Source organism: Macaca fascicularis, chromosome 2 (genome assembly GCF_037993035.2).
Source record: "Macaca fascicularis isolate 582-1 chromosome 2, T2T-MFA8v1.1".
NCBI lineage: Eukaryota > Metazoa > Chordata > Mammalia > Primates > Cercopithecidae > Macaca > Macaca fascicularis.
In genome coordinates, this window is record NC_088376.1 from 53,750,170 (window position 1) to 53,768,463 (window position 18,294).

At 42.2% G+C, this 18,294-nt stretch overlaps 1 protein-coding gene and 1 long non-coding RNA gene across 2 annotated transcripts in view; one reads left to right on the forward strand and one right to left on the reverse strand.

Annotated features, from left to right (window-relative positions):
- Window positions 1–13,821, reverse strand: part of MINDY4B (MINDY family member 4B) — a 34,789-nt gene extending 20,968 nt beyond the window's left edge. Inside the window, exons 1-5 of the mRNA XM_045386776.3 lie at window positions 13,709–13,821; window positions 13,444–13,471; window positions 11,631–11,798; window positions 2,281–2,400; window positions 1,429–1,520 (exon numbers count right to left, since the gene is read on the reverse strand). Of these exons, the coding sequence (XP_045242711.2) occupies window positions 1,429–1,520; window positions 2,281–2,400; window positions 11,631–11,798; window positions 13,444–13,471; window positions 13,709–13,821 (521 nt within the window). The remainder of the gene's footprint in view (window positions 1–1,428; window positions 1,521–2,280; window positions 2,401–11,630; window positions 11,799–13,443; window positions 13,472–13,708) is intronic.
- Window positions 1–18,294, forward strand: part of LOC135969651 (uncharacterized) — a 162,289-nt gene that overhangs the window by 38,644 nt on the left and 105,351 nt on the right. The window lies entirely within an intron of this gene.

Sequence of the window (18,294 nt, forward strand, 5' to 3'; positions counted from 1 at the left end):
TAGTTACTTGTTCACATTTATTTCATATTTGCCATAGGCCAGGTACAGTGCTGTGCTAAGTGCCTTACCTTTATGTGGCAAACGTGTGTGTTCCATTTGAACTCCCTGTGATTCATTTTACTTAGGAGGTGGACTCATCCCCCAGCTACTTTGGGTACTGTGGCTCCCACTTTTCTACTTTCTCTGAAGGATTGAAGCCACTTTGCCAAGAAGTGACCAGGAGTTATGCCTCCTCCCTAAGGATGGCCCACAGCCAGTGCCTCATTGGAGCAAGAGGTACAGAAGGCCTGCTCCTTCATCTGAAGAGGGGCAGGCTCCACAGTGCAATCTATGCACCCGAGCTCCCAGGGCATCAGACTGACATTGCTGGAAGCCACAGTCTTCCTCAGCTTCCCCTTCCCTGTCCTGCTTCCCTCACTCCCTTATGGTTTTCTCTCCCGAGGGCACTCCCTTAATAAATCACTTGTGTTAAGTATCCCCATCATGGGCTCTGCTTCTGGGGAAACTGGCAGTTCACAGTCTTAGAATATATTATACATTTAGTTCGTCCTTGCGGGTAATAACTTTACCTGCCTGAGGGCAGAAGTATTTGTATTTCCTCTAATATCTAGCATAGGGCTTTGCACATGATAGGGGTTTGTTAACTTCCAAGAATAAAGTAATTTGAATAAGCTTGAGCTGACCTTTAAAAATAGACAAAAACCAAACATCATACCTTATCAGCCTGGTTAAATAGGAGGATTGGCCAGGCACAGTGGCTCACACCTGTAATCCCAGCACTTTGGGAGGCTGAGGCAGGCTGATCACCTGAGGTCAGGAGTTCGAGACCAGCCTGGCTAACATGGTGAAACCCTGTCTCTACTAAAAAAGAAATAATAATAAAAAAAAAATTAGCCAGGTGTGGTGGCAGGTGCCTGTAATCCCAGCTACTCAGGAGGCTGAGGCAGGAGAATCACTTGAACCTGGGAGGCGGAGGTTGCAGTGAGCCAAGATCATGCCATTGCACTCCAGCCTGGGGGACAAGAGCGAGACTTCATTGCAAAAAAAAAAAAAAAAAAAGGGAGGATTGATCACTTATCGGGTTTTTATATCACCCCTTTGTTCTTCCCTAATTATTAGGTTAGTGCTTTCCACCAAATATGGACAAGTAGTTCCACCTGAGACCTGGTGCTTAATTCTACCTAACAGCGTGGTCTGCAGTAGAGCATAAAACCTGTCAACATTATCCCTGCAACTGGACATTCAGAATGACTCCAGCAGAGCCCTTCCCAGTAGCGGAATCCAGCCTCTCTGGGACAGACAGGGCCATTTCTGTCTTAGGAGGTGGATTTCCTTTCTGAGACAACCTGAATTTTTCAGTTATGATTATTTAGCATATAAAGATTCTAGTGAAATGGGTAATTCAAGTACTTCTCACAGACCTCTTACCTGCCAAAGTTACAGTCTTTTCCTTTCCTGGTAAACAACAAGTATTTGATGATGGATCCTTGCACAGCCATCTGAATGCTTCGGGCCCCTCCCTGAAATGAGGAGAATGAATGATGAGGTGAAGAACTCTTGGAAATCAATGTTATCTATTCTTCTCTGCAGGCTTTTCCCTCCTGGTATCCCCTCGAGCTTTGTGAAGGGACACCATGCTATATTTGTGCCACTCCTCCCTGCGGCCGTGGCTGCTGCTGTGGCTGGGCTAGATTCTGCAATGCCTAGCATCTTTGTGGAGACCCATGGACTGGTGACTGGGGATGTATGTCTTCCTCCATCCTGCCTTCACCATGTCCCTGCTTCATATCAGGTTTTTTTTTTTAAGGCACAGTCTTGCTCCGTCTCCCACGCTGGAGTACAGTGGCCTGCCCTCATCTCACTGCAACTTCTGCCCCCCAGGTTCAAGCAATTCTCCTACCTCTGCCTCCCGAGTCGCTGGGATTACAGGCGTGCACCACCATACCCAGCTAATTTTTGTATTTTTAGAAGAGACAAGGTTTTGCCATGTTGGCCAGGCTGGTCTCAAACTCCTGACTTCAGGTGATCCACCTGCCTCAGCCTCCCAAACTGCTGGGATTACAGGTGTGAGCCACCGCACCTGGCCCATATCAGATTTTTAGATTTGTTACAAAGTAATTTTAAATAGTCTATTATCATTTAAGGTTAAACTTTACTTTATAAATATATTTCTACATATGATTATAATGAAAACATGCATTTACATGGATGTGGACAGGAAGGATATATGGATAAGGAACATGGGATTAAGATTTTTTAAAATTATAAACTGTCTACTACCTTTCCCACTTCCAAAGTGAAAGCTAGTTCAGAAGAAGGATCATGGAACCTGAAACAGGCCTTTTTCCAGTTATAGCTGAAGACATGGATTGTGTTTCCAAACAGGATCTGCCGCAGCTTCTGAGAAGAGGGGAAAGAAATGATTCAAACAAAGAGAATTCTTCCTAGACATATTCCTCATGGTGGGGTCAAGGAGGTGGGCCTCGTTCCCTTCTACATTCAGGTTTACATACTACTCTAGTCCCCGGTTTTAACTGTCTGAAGTCCAGTGCAGAAGATGACTAGACAACCTTTGTCCCTCGTGGCTCTCCTTCCTTTGCCAGCCATCTACCTTGTAGTTCACTGTGACTGCTCTGTGCCTACAGCTCTTGCCCCATAGCCATGATTTGTAACCCCTGCCTCTCCCATCTTTGGGCTTTTGTCTCTCACTCCAGAAAAAAGGAACAGGCAGGATCTCATGTTTCTAGCCTGGTAGGGTAGCGATTTAAACAAGCATTCTCTCTGTCCCAGGGTCTTTGAGGTTTTCCTATACTCTGCAGCACATTGAGATTCCAGAGGATGTTTTACAACTTCCCAGAAAAGTGGGAACAAGACTTTATAAACCAAATGTATGAAAAAAACAGAATCTATTCAAAATCAAAGACTGATTGATCATTTAGCATGTACTAAATGCACGGTCTTGCGTGGGATATAGTTATGTAAAAAGTCTGATACCCCACAGCTATGTACAAGACAGAGCACGTGACTTTCCATAGGATAAGTGAAAAGTACTATGAGAAAACAGAGGAGAGAGAACTTCTGACTGAAGTACTCAGGAAGGCTTCATGGAAGAGCTGGCATTTGAATGAGGCTGGTCAATGGCATGTAGCATTTACTGAGCATTTTCTATGCACCAGGCACTGGGATAAGTGCTTCCCATTTATTCCCTTCATTTAATTTTATGAAGCAGGTGCTGTTATCCAGCTTTTATCCAGATGAGGGAACCGAAGGCCAAAGAAGTTAGAGCATTTGCCTTTGTTCACCCAGTTAGTAGACACAGCTGGGTTTTTACCCATTCTTTTAACACCTGCCCTACTTTAATCATGTATGTGTCATCTTTATGATTTCTATCATTTTGGTGTACCAATCATTATCTAATTAATACTTGAGGAGGCTGAAGATAGGACCCCAGTCTCTTCTAGCTTGTAGGATTTCTGCTGAGAAATCTGCTGTTAATATGAGAGGTTTTCCTTCATAGGTTACCTGGTGCTTTGGTCTCACAGCTCTTTTTGTTTTGTTTTGTTTTGTTTTGAGACGGAGTCTTGTTCTGCTGCCCAGGCTAGAGTACAGTGTCATGATCTTGGCTCACTGCAACCTCAGCCTCTGGGTTCAAGTGATTCTCCTGCCTCAACCTCCTGAGTAGCTGGGATTACAGGTGTGTGCCACCACACCTGGCTCATTTTTGTGTTTTTAGTAGAGACAGGGTTTCACGATGTTGGCCAGGCTGTTCTTGAACTACTGACCTCAAGTGATCTGCCTGTCTTAGCTTCCCAAAGTGCTGGGATTACAGGCGTGAGCCACCACACCTGGCCTTGTCTCACAGCTCTTAAGATTCTTTCCTTTATCTTAACTTGAGACAACCTGATGACAATGTACCTAGGTGATGCTTTTTTTGCGATGAATTTCCCAGGTATTTGTGCTTCTTGCATTTGGATGTCTAGGTCTCTAGCAAGACTGGGGAAGTTTTCCTCTATTATTCCCCCAAATATGTTTTCCAAACTTTTAGATTTCTCTTCTTTCTCAGGAATGCTGATTATTCTCAGGGTTGGTCATTTAACATAATCCCAGACTTCTTGGAGGCTTTGTTCATATTTTCGGATTCTTTTTTCTTTGTCTTTGTTGGATTGGGTTAATTTGAAGACCTTGTCTTCGAGAGCTGAAGACATCGTCTACTTGTTCAATTCTATTGCTGAGACTTTCCAGAGCATTTTGCATTTCTAGAAGTGTGTCCGTTGTTTCTTGAAGTTTTAATTGTTTTTTATTTATGTGATCTATTTCCTTGAATATTTCTCCCTTCACTTCTTGTATCATTTTTTGGATGTCCTTATATTGGGCTTTGCTTTTTCTCTGGTGCCTCCCTGATTAGCTTAATAACCAACCTCCTGAATCCTTTTTCAGGTAAATCAGGAGTTTATTCTGTTTGGGTCCATTGCTGGTGAGCTAGTGTGATTTTTTTGGGGGGCGGGTGTTAAAAAACCTTGTTTTGTCATATTAACAGAGTTGATTTTCTGGTTCCTTCTCATCTGGGTAGGCTCTGTCAGAGGGAAGGTCTAGGGCTGAAGGCTGTTGTTCAGATTCTTTTGTCCCGCGGGGTGTTCCCTTGATGTAGTACTCTCCCCTTTTCCTATGGATGTGGCTTCCTGAGAGCTGCAGTGATTCTTATTTCTCTTGCCACCCAGCAAGTCTACCAGGCTCCTGGCCGGTATTGAGGGTTGCCTGCACAAAAGTCCTGTGACGTGAACTGTCTGTGGGTGTCTCAGCCGTGGACACCAGCACCTGTTCTGGTGGAGGTGGCAGGGGGGTGAAATCTCTCTAATTAATACTTTTCACTAGCTTGGGACATATTTTGTAACTTAGAAACTATTTATTTAAGAAGGACACTTTATATAACTTCTTTAAATGGAAATCAAAATCATTTGCCACACATGATAAAAATATAATGAAAATAAAACAATGTTATAAATTACAGCTAGAAACTGCTGCCTGTGAAAGCTCTGACCAGGCCTTGTACTCTTAATAATTTAAAAGGGAGGTAAGAAGAATTAAAGAGGTGTGAATGTGTACTGCCCTTTACTGTACTGTCCTTCTCTCTGACCTGTCAGAGTGGAGAAGGGGATCACTTTCTCACTAGGTAACTCAATGATATGTAACACGTTACTTCATGCCATATCCCTAGAAGCACAGATATCCCCCTGTTCCAGCACAGACACACATCTCACACTCTGGAACATGCCACACACCAGCCTGTTACCTGTAACAGAGGGGACGCTGGACAGACAGAAAGATCTGCAAACATGTACACATCAGTACCTGGGGTGTCCTTGGATGAGGAGTAAGTGTTCAATGTGACTGAAACTCTGTGTGTGTGTGTGTGTGTGTGTGTGTGTGTGTGTGTGTGTGTAGGCCAAGGGGTAGGAAGAAAAGTAGAAGCTCAGATTGCAAAGTACCCTGGGCCTGACCCTGGATGACTTTGAATATCATATTCAGGCACTTGCAGCCATTCAAAGAATGTGGACAAACAGAACATGGAGCTCAATAGGCCCAGAGCTGAGGTGCCTCTTCCCAGCTGTGCATGGAGCAGGCCCCAAGAGCAGGCTCTACTGGTTTCTAAAAAGGAAAGATGCAGGAGAAGCATGCATCTATAACATTCTTCCTATGTTGGCCCAGGGGCTGGTTTAAGGTTAGAATTTATTTCCCAGCCATCTCTACTTCCACCCTCAAAAGAAAAGATTGTCTCTATCGAGAAAAGGGGGCAGGTGCATTTCAGGGTGAGCAAGGACCCACTTGAAGAAAAACTATGTGTTCTGTGTCTCAATGCAACAGCACTTCAAGGAGAGACAGCGAATAGGCACACAGGCTGCTCCGGAAGACACAGACTTGGTGTGTGCTATGGCCAAAGAGAGCCCTAGACCCAGAACATCCCCAGGACAGGCATTGAAAACGAATAGAAAATGTTTCCCTGACATTGAGATTGCACAGCACAGAAAGGCTGTTCCCGACTCAGGGGCAAAGAAGCCCCAGTTCTGCTCCTTACGGACCATGTGAACTTGGACAAATTACTGAACCTCTCTAAGACTTAATTTGTTTATCCAGAAATGGGGTAACCCCTGCTTGGTCCACATCCTGGCTATTATTGAAAGAGAAGCATGGCAAAGGGCTTTGGGAACCATAAGTGCTAAGTAAATGTAGGGTGTTATTACCTTTGTGAAAACACAGCCTGTCTACACGGGAACATCTTGTGCCGTATGGAAGAAAGTCCCAACACAGATGGAAAAAGACCAGAGACTGGCAGCAATAAGAGAGGAAAAGCTGTGTATAAATGTGGAAGATTAAGACCGTTGAGACTAAGAAGGCTTAGATTTTAAATTCAATTTTAAAAGTTCTGCAAGCCAAACCACACTCTTGTTTCTGTTGCCAGTTCCCACCTCCAACTTAGAAGCTTCTCTCTCCAACTGTCCCTCTGAACAGAGAAGCCACAGGTCTCTCTGGCCAGGCCCTATTGGCCAGTGTGACAAAGATGACCCAACTTACTTGTGTAAAATTTACTTTCAAATATCAGATATTATTTATAATGAGATTAACCTGACACATAATTACATGTGCTGTTGTGCTGTCTAGTAACTAGAAACAGATGGTAAATGGTCCTCATAAGTGGCTGCCATGATTATTATTAACATAATCAAGCATGGTTTATAGTTTTTCTCTTTGTGCTTTGCTAGTATTCTATATTTGGGAAGAATTGCTTTCTTTCCTGGCACTTTGTTCCATTTGATTGCTATGATGACAGTGATGGTGAACATAATTTACACACACACATTTTATACACACATTCAAAGATGGAGGCCCTGAATCATTCTTTCCAACAGGTTTCATGTTCTTACCCTGACTGCCTTGTACTTTGTCCCTGGGTTTAGAGCGTCCCTGTGACCACCTGCCCAGCCCTAACTTGAGGTAGACTAATCCTCTTTAAAGCTCCTTCCCTAAATCTTGTCTTGCCTTAGGAATTACTAGACCATCATGGAATCAGAGATTCCAAGATGTTCTAAGAAGACATTTCTATCCTAGACCAACTAACAGAGTAGTAGACTCTTGGTTCCATCATGTTCACCATCAATTTCTTAGCAACTGGCATACTGCCTAGTATGTAGTAGGCTCAAAATAGCTATTTGTTGAATTTTTAAAATTCTAATTTGACTCTTTCATTTTACAGCGAAAGGACTAGAGGCCTAGATCAGCTAAGTGGCACATGCAAGGTCACGTATATAGTAAATGACAGTGCCAGGACCCAAATGCAAGCCTTTCAACTTGTATCAGCCAGCATCCCAGCAGGAAACAGATGGCATTCTCAAGTCAGATAATTAATTTGAGGAACATTTAAGACAGTGACTATTTATAAAGATGTGGGCTGGGTGTGGTGACACCACAATGGCTAATGCAGTGTCCCAGCAAGAGTGGGAAGTCATTATGACCCCTAGACCTGAAGGAGCACACAAAGGAATGGTGACTTGAACCAGAAAGGAGAGAGTCCTGGGGAAAGGCCTGCCATGAGAGGAGAGGGACTCAGTTAGCCACGAGCAACCCGACTTCTCTTCCCTTCCCTCCCTTCAGTTTACTTTCAGGGCTCACCATTGCTCAAACTCAACAGGAAGCCAAAGGAGGAGGGCACCCTGCTGATGGAGGTCAGTCTTGCTACAGGTCAACCTCTCTATTGGGCAGAGAGTAGGTTGGAGAAGAGTGGACCATGCATCTGGAGGGGCACACGAAGGACACCCCTACTCTAGCCTGAGGTGCACTAGAGGATTATCCAGAGGCACTGAATTAATTAATTCGCACCTATCAAGACCCATCTATGAGCTAGACCTTATGGGGGTTCACCAGGCTGTGCTTCTTTCTCCCAAAAAGCACACCCTGCCTATTATCCCATTTTAGAGCTTCATTCATTCGAGTCTCTCCAGAATATTTTGGTCTCTTGGTATTACATTTTTACTATGATTCTTCTGGATGATATTGCAGCTACAGAAATGTGTTCAAGGCTGAGTCCAGAAAAGGGCCTTGGAGTGGGAGAGGGTGCAAAACTGCCCTGGAGAAAAGGAAGATCATTAGGTGGGGCTGGTGGAAGAGCCTAGAGACGATGCTCACCTTTCCCACGATTTCACCTGAGCCAGCAGCCTTGGCCAGAGTTTGTTCCACCACATATGTTCAAAGATATCAGGTTAGGGGAAGGAAGAAGGCTGGAGTATCGGAAAGAGGGCAGCAAAAGGTGAGAAACAGGAGAGCTAAGGAAAGCAAAGGTGCGTAGGGTGCTTTACCCAACCCCCACTTTCAAAGAAGATTCCCAGCAAAGAGACAGTGTGTGCCAATGTCAGGAAATGCCATGCATCCCTAATCCAAACAGAGAAGAGAAAAGAATAGCAGAATGACAGCAAAAGGCATTCTGGAGTGGTATTAGGATTCAATAGCTCTGACAATTTGCCAGGTGGCTGCACTGCTGAAACATCGATTAGAATTGGTCAAGCTTCCAAACTGCCTCCCTAGAACAAGCATATTTAGAATCCCAAGCTCATCATCCTGAATTCCCAGGATGTGTTTAATTAATTCTACTGCTATTTCAAGGACTCACGATCATCTGGCCCATATAATGGGAATAAATCCAAATTTATTTTTTTTAAAGAAAAATCAATTATCTCTATTTCTGGGACTTTCTTAACACTCCATCAACTTCATTTCTAAATCTTTTGTCTCCCAGCCTTTTCCAAAGGGAGCACATTACCTTGGTGTACTCACAGGGCAGTCCCCAGTTGCATCATGTTTGTGTTTGTAGATAAGTGGGAATATTCAGACTGAGAGTTTTTCGCCTCCCCAATACAGAGAAAGATGAGAAGATTTTGCAAACATCTGTGAATGCTTTTTCTAATTTTAAAATTTGTGTGTGTGTTTAAAAAATAGTATATTCATGTGGTTCAAAATCCAGAGAGACAAAAAAGGTATGCAGTGAAGACGCCCTGCCATCCCATGTCTCCCTTGTACCTACACTGTTGTGTTTCAGGAAGCCTTCTGCAATTACTTCTTTTACAGGCAAGTATCAATATAGAATCATAATTGTCTCTCATTTTCACATAAAAGGTAGCCTATTTTTCAGATACATGTACATTTTAAAGTGACATCCTCCAAAGAAATTCATTGCAGAAGCCAAGAATACATTTTTTATTAAAGTTTTTCATTAAAAACATTTCCTCGTCAAGTAAAATGCAGATAGTTGCTCTAATTTCTGGTCTATACCACAGTGTAGGCAGCAGAATCACTGAGGCCTGGGGGCCCTGGCAGGATTACATATTATCTGTCTTCATTGCTTGAAAGGACAGCGATTAAGTTAAGGCTCCATCCAGAGGCTTCAAGGCCACTGAGCTGAGTGCAGTGTTCCGGGAGCTCTGCGGACCTGCCCATCTTCCTGTGACTTCAGGCATTTGAACAAAAAGAGGGAAGCAAGGTGACTTGAGGCAGATAGATTTTCTTTCTTTTCTTTTTTTTTTTTTTTTTTTTTTTTTTTTTTTTTTTTTACAGAGTCTCACTCGGTTGCCCAGGCTGGAGTACAGTTGCGGGATCCCGCCTCACTGCAGCCCCTGCCTCCTCGGTTCAAGTGATTCTCCTGCCTCAGACTCCTGAGTAGCTGGGACTACAGGCATGTGCCACCATGCCTGGCTAATTTTTGTATTTTTATTAGAGATGGGGTTTTGCCATGTTGGCCAGGCTGGTCTTGAACTCCTGGCCTCAAGCAATCCACCTGCCTCAGCCTCCCAAAGTGCTGGGATTCCAGGTATGAGCCACCATGCCCAGCCGGGGCAGATAGATTTTCGACAACAAGAAAGAGCAAGTGAGGCCTCCCAGTGCATCTGTACTCCAAGTGTGATGGTGGAGAAAGTTCTTCGGTGAAGCCTGGGAGGTTCTGTATGATAAAAAGGAATCCAGGGACTGTGTGGTCCCTGCATCTGATTGTGTCCTGTCTCAGGGAGCTTAAGGAAAGGTTATATCGAAGCTGGAAATACCGTAGTCAAGGTCACCAGCCTTCATGCTCAAAAAGCAGATGGAGACTCTGTGTTAGGCTTCATGTGGTTTCCCCGGAAAGGGTTTTAGTCCTCATGCATCCCCTCAGCTGGGATCTTGTGTGCAGTGCACAAACTGTGCAACTCAATGTACATGGCAGGCCTGACTGCAGGGCCAATGTTGCTGGTCTTTGCCCAGATGCCTAGGCTGGTCCTGGGTTGTTTCTACAAACATGCATGTGTGGCAGCACGTCCTCAGGAAGGAGGTCCCTCTTCCAACTCTCATTCTTAAGGCCCTGAGTAGAGGTCCCTGCCTGAGCTTCTAGGATGTGATGTGGAGATTTAGGAGATAGGGTGATGATGGGGAAATTGTCTTGAGAAGCCCCGAGTTTCATTATGATTTCAAGGGCTACACTGGAGGGCAATCCAATGGGAGGGGCATCTTAGTCTCTCTGGTACTTTTGCCTTGGCTTGACCGTTGCCTCTGCTTCCCCAGTTTCCAATGGCATCATTTTGCCCATGACAGCTGGTCCTTTTGGACATTTGCCAAGGCATTGCCTCCAGCTTTGGCCTATTTGACCCAATGAGATGCCTTTACTTTTGCCTCCTGGCTGGATCTCTGCCTCAGCCCCTGGCCTCCACCCTGGTGAAGTCTTGGATTGAGCAAATGGTCCCGGGACCAGTAGCTTACAGATCCTGGTGATTTGGATCCTGAAATGTCATGTTCTTTTCTTTTCTTTTTTTTTTTTTTTGACACAGAGTCTTGCTCTGTCACCCAGGCTGGAGTGCAGTGGCACGAACTTGGCTCACTGTAAGCTCCACCTCCCAGGTTCACGCCGTTCTCCTGCCTGAGCCTCCTGAGTAGCTGGGACTACAGGCGCCCACCACCACGCCCAGCTAATTTTTTCTATTTTTTAGTAGAGACGGGGTTTCACCGAGTTAGCCAGGATGGTCTCGATCTCCTGACCTCGTGATCCGCCCGCCTCAGCCTCCCGAAGTGCTGGGATAACAGGCGTAAGTCACTGCACCCGGCCACTATGTCATGTTCTTTTCAAATCTGCATATTAATTGGTAACCCCAGAAAACTTGCTTCTTTCTTGAGATTAGCTACTTGCCCAGGACAGGGCCTGGCAAGTTCCCCCAGCTCTCTCCTTCCTGCATGCATACAGGCGGGGTACTTTCTTACACATCTACATTGCCTTATGCATTTGCAGCACTCCACAGTCTGCCACTTAGACAGTCTATCCTATCCTACCTTCTACAGTGAGTTATTTGAATGTAACTCACTCACTCCCTCAAATTTCACTGTCAAACTGAGGAAGTGAATAAAGAGAGACTCAGAGTTTGGGAGGAAAGGGCTGTACTACCACCAGTATCCTTGAAGAATACCATAAGTAAGTCATTTTAATTATATTCTCCTTTTACCAATAACAACCATCTGTAGTCTTATCTTCAATAATACTCTCACATGACAGCAGATAAGATTCCCTAGGCTTGTTGTTTTGGGAAGATTACGTTTCATTTCATGTTTAATTGACAAGCTATACTTACCATGGCCATTGCTAGGGAGATAGGAAGGCCGCCCAATTTTGAAGAGATGATAGAGGGGTTGGGAATAGAACAAAGGCCACTTGATGGCAAATGTCCTTGTCCTTTGGGCTGAGGTATTCCTGTTCCATCTTCATTTTCATCAGCAGATATATGGTTGCCTTCATGATTCTGTGCAAATACCACCCCCACCAAAGACAAAGCAAACAGAGCTGGTGATGACCTTGTTTTAAATGTTCTCTTTCTCTCTGTCTCTCTGAAATACCAGTGTTCAGAAAATGTTGTCTCACTTTTAAAGATGTCTGAAAATTGTGATAAATAGCAATAAAAGAGGCAGAAAAATCCCAGTGTCTGTGTCAAAGGGGTTTCTCATAAGGGTTTATGTGACTTGGAGAGGTTAAATGTAACTATGGAAACATAATTAATGCCATCAAGACCTTGACTTGAAATTATGTTTAGAGAAGAATGTAAATGTCACTGTCTCTTGTTTTGAGAAGACAACATTTTATAAACTTTGAAGGAATCTTTCCAGTCTACACAAAGTGTTTCTCATTACATTGTTAACTGGCCAATAAATGAAGTCAGCTTATCTCTTTTTAATTCTTTCAGATTCCTACTCCCCAACAAGTGAGTATAATAGTTCTTTTTCCTTAAAAAAAATCCACCCTCTACCTTTAAAAAAATTTATTTTCACTTTTCTTGACTGATTCTCATGACATGTCACCGTAAATTAGCATCAACTCTTCAAATTTACTTAGCTTATATACTAATGTCATGAAATGAATCTGTCCTATTGGTGGCTGAAACATGAGGGAAACTGCCTTCTTAGTTTTTCTGTATTCCTAGAGGCAAAGATTCTTTCTTATCTCGGAAGCACAGCATCCCAGTCACAGATTACTGATCAGCTAAGATGCATTTTGTAAATCAAATGGAAAATCTTTACATTCGTGCCAATGGGTTTTCCCTACCTTGTGTAAAGCATAACTTGACTTTTTTTCTTTTCAAGATTGTTTTATCTTTTAATGTTCTATCCCCCCAAATGATAGATATCTCCATTTAATACTTCCAAGACTAAAATAGAAGCATTATTGCTCTCATTCTAATTTAGACTATGGTTAAGGGAGTTTTAGCATAAATATGACTTTTGATCATAGGGTACTTGAGGCAAGAAGCTTTAGCATTATAGTTAAAATATTAATGATTCAATTGCTTGATCATATATACTAGTGCCATGAAAACCACCTTAATATTTTATCCTGTGTTTGCTCAGTGATTGAAGTAATACCTGAAATACAAAGTCCATTACCTTCTAACCTTTTCAGTTTACACGAGGTACAAACATCTTTCATCTTATATTGTATATCAGATTTTAAAATACCTTTTTAGCACCAGAATTCAGTCATCTATCTCTTATTTTGAAATGGTAAAGGAAAATGATTTTTCTCAAGCTGAATAAAGATGATAACTATTTTCAAAACTGCTTTTCTTCAGGGACACGGAAGCACTTCGTTGTCAGAATCCAGTGTTATTTCACAAATGTGGGAACTTTAGATTTTAATACTACCTTTTTTCTAAAATAATAACCATATGATGCTCTTAATGATAAAAACATAGCTCTTAGAAGTAGAAAGAGAAATCCATAAAAAAGCACAGGAAAAAAATCTTCGACAGGCTTTCTAGTTTTATGTTTTCACACGTTAAATGCCAGTGCCTGAGTGACATTATGTGCAAAGAATAAATGCAGATTATGCTGTTAATGTGATTGTTTGAAGAAGCAACTAAAGGAGAACACACTGGCTTTGGGAAAAGTAATTACCTGAGGAGTTGTATTATTGGTTCCCAACCTTTAAATGAAAGAGAAAACATCAAGTAAATTACTCACTCTCATCAAACCTCACATCCACAAGCCTCCCAAACCCCAACCTTGCTAGGGAAGTCTCTGTCCACAAATAGTTATGTCTGAAGCATTTTAGAGGTAAAGCTATAAAGGAAATTTCTCATGTTGCAAGCTTATCAGTTGATTACTTAAACACGGAAAATCCCTTTGTTTCTAAAGAAATGAGAAAATGAGAACAACTTACCTGTGAAAACTAAAGATTTCCCTCCATTTGTCAAGGAATGAAATTTTCCTTGAGATCTCCTCTAAATCCAGCTGTTCGGAGCTTTGTTCCTGGCCCAAGACCTCCATATCCATTTGGATAATGGGATGAATTGAAAACAGGAAGTTCTTATGTTGGGAGAGAGAGGTCAGGCTATAGAGAAGCAAGTGAGGTGGCTGAAACAGATGGCTAGAGGAAGTGTGCCACCCTTTCTTTTGACCAGCAAAGAGATCACTCCACACAATGGCTGCTCTGAGCGCACTGTAAGCCTCTGCTATCAGATCATGATTAAACTTTCATTAGAGGTAAAATAGTCTGTGTTTTTTTGTTCACTATATAGGGACCATGAATGTTTAATCCAAGACACAGATTTATAAACAAAGGGATTGCAATTATCTGTATCAGAGCAATTGAGATAATTGAATTGGTGAGAGATACTATGCTGGTGGTGGAATGTGATAGTTTTTTATGCTGTAATGCCTTCTTGGAAGTGTTTGTGGAGCAGAAATACATAGCCAAAGTGGGTAAAAACCATCCTGCTGACATCAGAAAACTTTATCAACTACTGTTGGATAATATATAGGCCAAAAAAGACACTGGCCAACTGGCATTTGCTGTAGAGTTTAGTACACAGAAATCTTGCACAGTTGAAGAACTGGTCTGATTTGTTTCAAAGAGAAATCTAAAAGTTATATCATTATATCTCTTCTTGTTGGCTTAGTGAATTGTAGCTGCAGTCACTGATATAATAAAGAACATTAATGGTTTTGATGATTAATTTTATGTGTCAACTTGGCTAGGCTGAGTTGCCTACATGGCACCCGTCTAAATACCAATCCAGATGTTGGTGTGAAGGTCTTTTTTAAAAGATGTGATTAACATTTATATCCGTTGACTTTGAATAAAGCCAATTACCCTTTACAATGTGGATGGACTTTATCTCATCAGTTGAAGGCCTTAAAAATGGTCCCCCAAAGAAGAAGGAATGCTTCAGACAGCCTTTGGACTCAAGACTGAAACATCAACTCTTCCCTGGGACTCCAGACTGCTGGTCTGCCCTGCAATTTTCATTTTTGGACTTGCCAGCCCTCACAATTGCATGACTACCCTCATAATTGTATATACGTATGTATGTGTGTATATAGCCTATTGGCTCCATGTCTCTGGAGAACCCTAATATAATGGTGTTTATCAAAAACAATACTGGTTACCAGTAACAGTTTTCTTTTGCTCCTTCTGACTTGATTGAATATAAATCTTGGACCTCTTCAACAGGAGGTCGTTTTCTCTATAAACATTTCTAATCATGAGTTATATAAAATCCTGGGAATGCCAAGAGGTCAAGACAAATAAGCTATCTGGATTTCCTGTGACTAGTAGAGTGGTCAGGGTTGAGGGGACTGGTTATTTATACTATTGCAAAGACCTTGAAACATAGCAAGGCACTAAAGAAACCAGAGGTGGGTTTAGGTGTCCACAGTCTTGCTTCGGAGTGCTCCACCACTGGTTTCTTCAACTAATTTTTGGCGGTGGTTTAACCACCTCATTTCCACAGGTCTCATAAATGTCCATCAGATTTACTATTTTTATTATAAACATAAGAGGCCTAAATAAATAATTTGTATTCGCCTTCACTAGCCATAAAACCTTTTTTGTTGTTGTTGTTAAAAAAAGGCACTTCACTACTCTTTTCCTGTTTATAGTTTTATAATTTTAATGGTGGCATCAGTATTAATATTTATTGGGCACCCACAGTGTAGAAAAAAATAAGAAATTACATAATTCTTGTTCTCAAATAATATAATGATGAGAAATGTTCTGGAATTTCCTATTTAAAAAGTCATATTAAAAAATAAATTCTGGATCTGCCATTTAAATTATTTAACAACCCAAAACCAGAAAAGGGGAGCAGCTAAATAAACTATTTTTTAAAAACTCATTATTAAATCTGTGTATTTTTGGCTACGTCTGTGCCCTAATTTACAGAGAATTCTGTAAAGGTAGAAGCATAAATCCAAACGATTAGATAACTTACCAATAAACCATCCTGTTGAGTTCAATAAATGTATTTTGACTCTTCCCTTCATACCAGGGACTTGGAGGTCCCAAGGTGAAACAGATGTGGTTCCTGCTCTTCCTAGTGCAAGAAATAAACACGCAGGAGGAAAATGCAGTGGAACAGCGGGAGCACAGCCGATGGGCAAGAGAGCGGGGTGGTTAAGAGTATGGACTCTGGGCCCAAACCGTGTAGTTTTTTTGTTTGTTTTTTGAGACAGAGTCTCCCTCTGCTGCCCAGGCGGGAGTGCAGTGGCGCCATCTTGGCTCACTGCAAGCTCCGCCTCCTGGGTTCAAGCCATTCTCCTGCCTCGGCCTCCCGAGTAGCGGGGATTATAGGCGCCCGCCACCGTGCCTGGTTAATTTTTTGTATTTTTAGTAGAGACAGGGTTTCACTGCGTTAGCCAGGATGGTCTCGATCTCCTGACCTCGTGATCTGCTCGCCTTGGCCTCCCAAAGTGCTGGGATTACAGGCGTGAGCCACCGCGCCCGCCCCGAACTGCTTAGTTTTGAATCATGGTTTCACCTCTTACTTGCTATATCACCTCAGGCAGTTTATGTAATCTCTCTCTGCCTCAGTTTATTCATCTATGAAATAGGGATAATTTCATATCTTTACCATATTGAGACTTTTATGAGCATTGTATATCACTCTATTTGTTTAGATCTTATTTATCTTCCCATTGTTCCCCAGGAGTGAAATGACTGAATCAGATAATGTGGTCATCTAAAGACATTTGACACAAATTACCAAGTTTCAACACTGTTTGTGATCATCTCTTGCCCAGCCCTCTTATTACTTTCATCCCAGGGTGGAATTCATGATCTCACTTTTCGATAAATGAAGTGCTGTCTTTCCTTTCCCCACCTTTCTCTCCTCTTTCAGTCAGGTCCTTCATATGGAAAGGGCTGATCTCTGGAATACACCAAGGGTTAAACATGCAATTCAGCCATATCCAGAGAAAAGCGACATTCTTTGGGGCATTTTATTAAAAGACTTACAGCAGGAATCCTGAGTGTATGAAAGAGGTTGGGAAGCAGAGGTGGGGTTGGAGGGTCCTGGACCAAGTCTGGAGAGAGGGGGCAAGGGAGGGTACAGAAATATGTGGAATCTGAGATTTCCCTCTTCTATTTTTATGCCCTTGCTCCCTCCTCACAGCATATGAAGTCATCTAAAGCTCTTGCCCCAAGACTGCTCCTGATGCAGCAAAGGGTTGGGACTGAATATGGGGTATCAGGCAGCAAGGGGTCTGCAGCAGCAAAAAGAAAGCACAAGTACAAAGCAGGGGCCGTGGTGGAGAAGGAGAGTTTCTGTGACCCCACAATGGGGGATAGTGGAGAGTCCGAAATCATCCACCTATAAAGGAAATGCACTGTGTGAGTGCAGAAATCTGCAGCTGAGTCCGTTTGCTTTCTTTGTTGATAATTTTAAAAAATATGAATGATATAATGAGAAAAGCTAGTATGTATTTCAAAACTGGAAATTAATATGTAAAATTTAATGCCATCAACATTTGCTATAGTTTCCCAGAAAGCTCTGACTGATCTTTACAATTATTTACTCAATTCAGCCTTATAGTCAAAGTTGAAAACTTTGGGCTTTCAAGCGTTTTGACTAGCTTACAAAATCATCCCCAACCTTTCTTCTTGCTGTTTTCATGTAATGTTTCATAAACAGAAATCTGAAAGCAGAATTTCGAGGCTTTTGATTTTTTTTTTAAACAAAATCTCGTTAGCGTTTAATTAACCTTATCCCTGGAAAGCTCTTCCTTAGGATTAAGTTAAATCCTTTATGCTTTAATTACCATGCATTTTCTTTAGTAGTACTTTCTGTGGAGATGGAAATTTCCTGATTATATCCCTTCCTAAAAGAATTCTGCCAATCCACTGGAAACTAGAAGATGGCTGAAATATTCTCCCTTTGTTCTTTGGTGCTATAGGGAGGAAGAAGAAGGTGGAGGTCAGACCCAGGGTGAAATCCCAGCTCCTCTTCCATGACTGTGTAGCCTTAGAGAAGTCACTTAGGGTCTCGAATTTCACTTTCCACACTTCTTTGACTTATAGAGTCATGATGTATATGACTTATATAAAAACTCCTAACCTTTAATCAATATTTTCTTGGCTCTTATATGTTAAACTTCTCCTTTAAACATTTTATTTTTTATGGAGAAAAAAAAATCCCATTTTATCTTTTATGCCTTTGTATACTTTGGGGTGGCAGAATGAGTCAGAGCCAGAGTCGGAAGTCAGAAGTTCTGAAGTAAAGAAACATACGCATTGGTCCCAACTCAGTACCTCAGTCATTGACCTTTGGCTGGTCCGCTAGTCATTGGTATGGACCCCAGTCATCATCTTCAAAAGCCTTAAAGACTAGTGTGGTTTAATAGGAAATCTATATTTGGGCTTTCTCCCTGGTTCCTAAAACTCTTGGAATTTCCAGAGCGATGAAGGTGATAGAAGCATCTTTTATTCTAATGAGCTGACTCTTGGTGGGCCCCTAAGCAGCTTCAGAA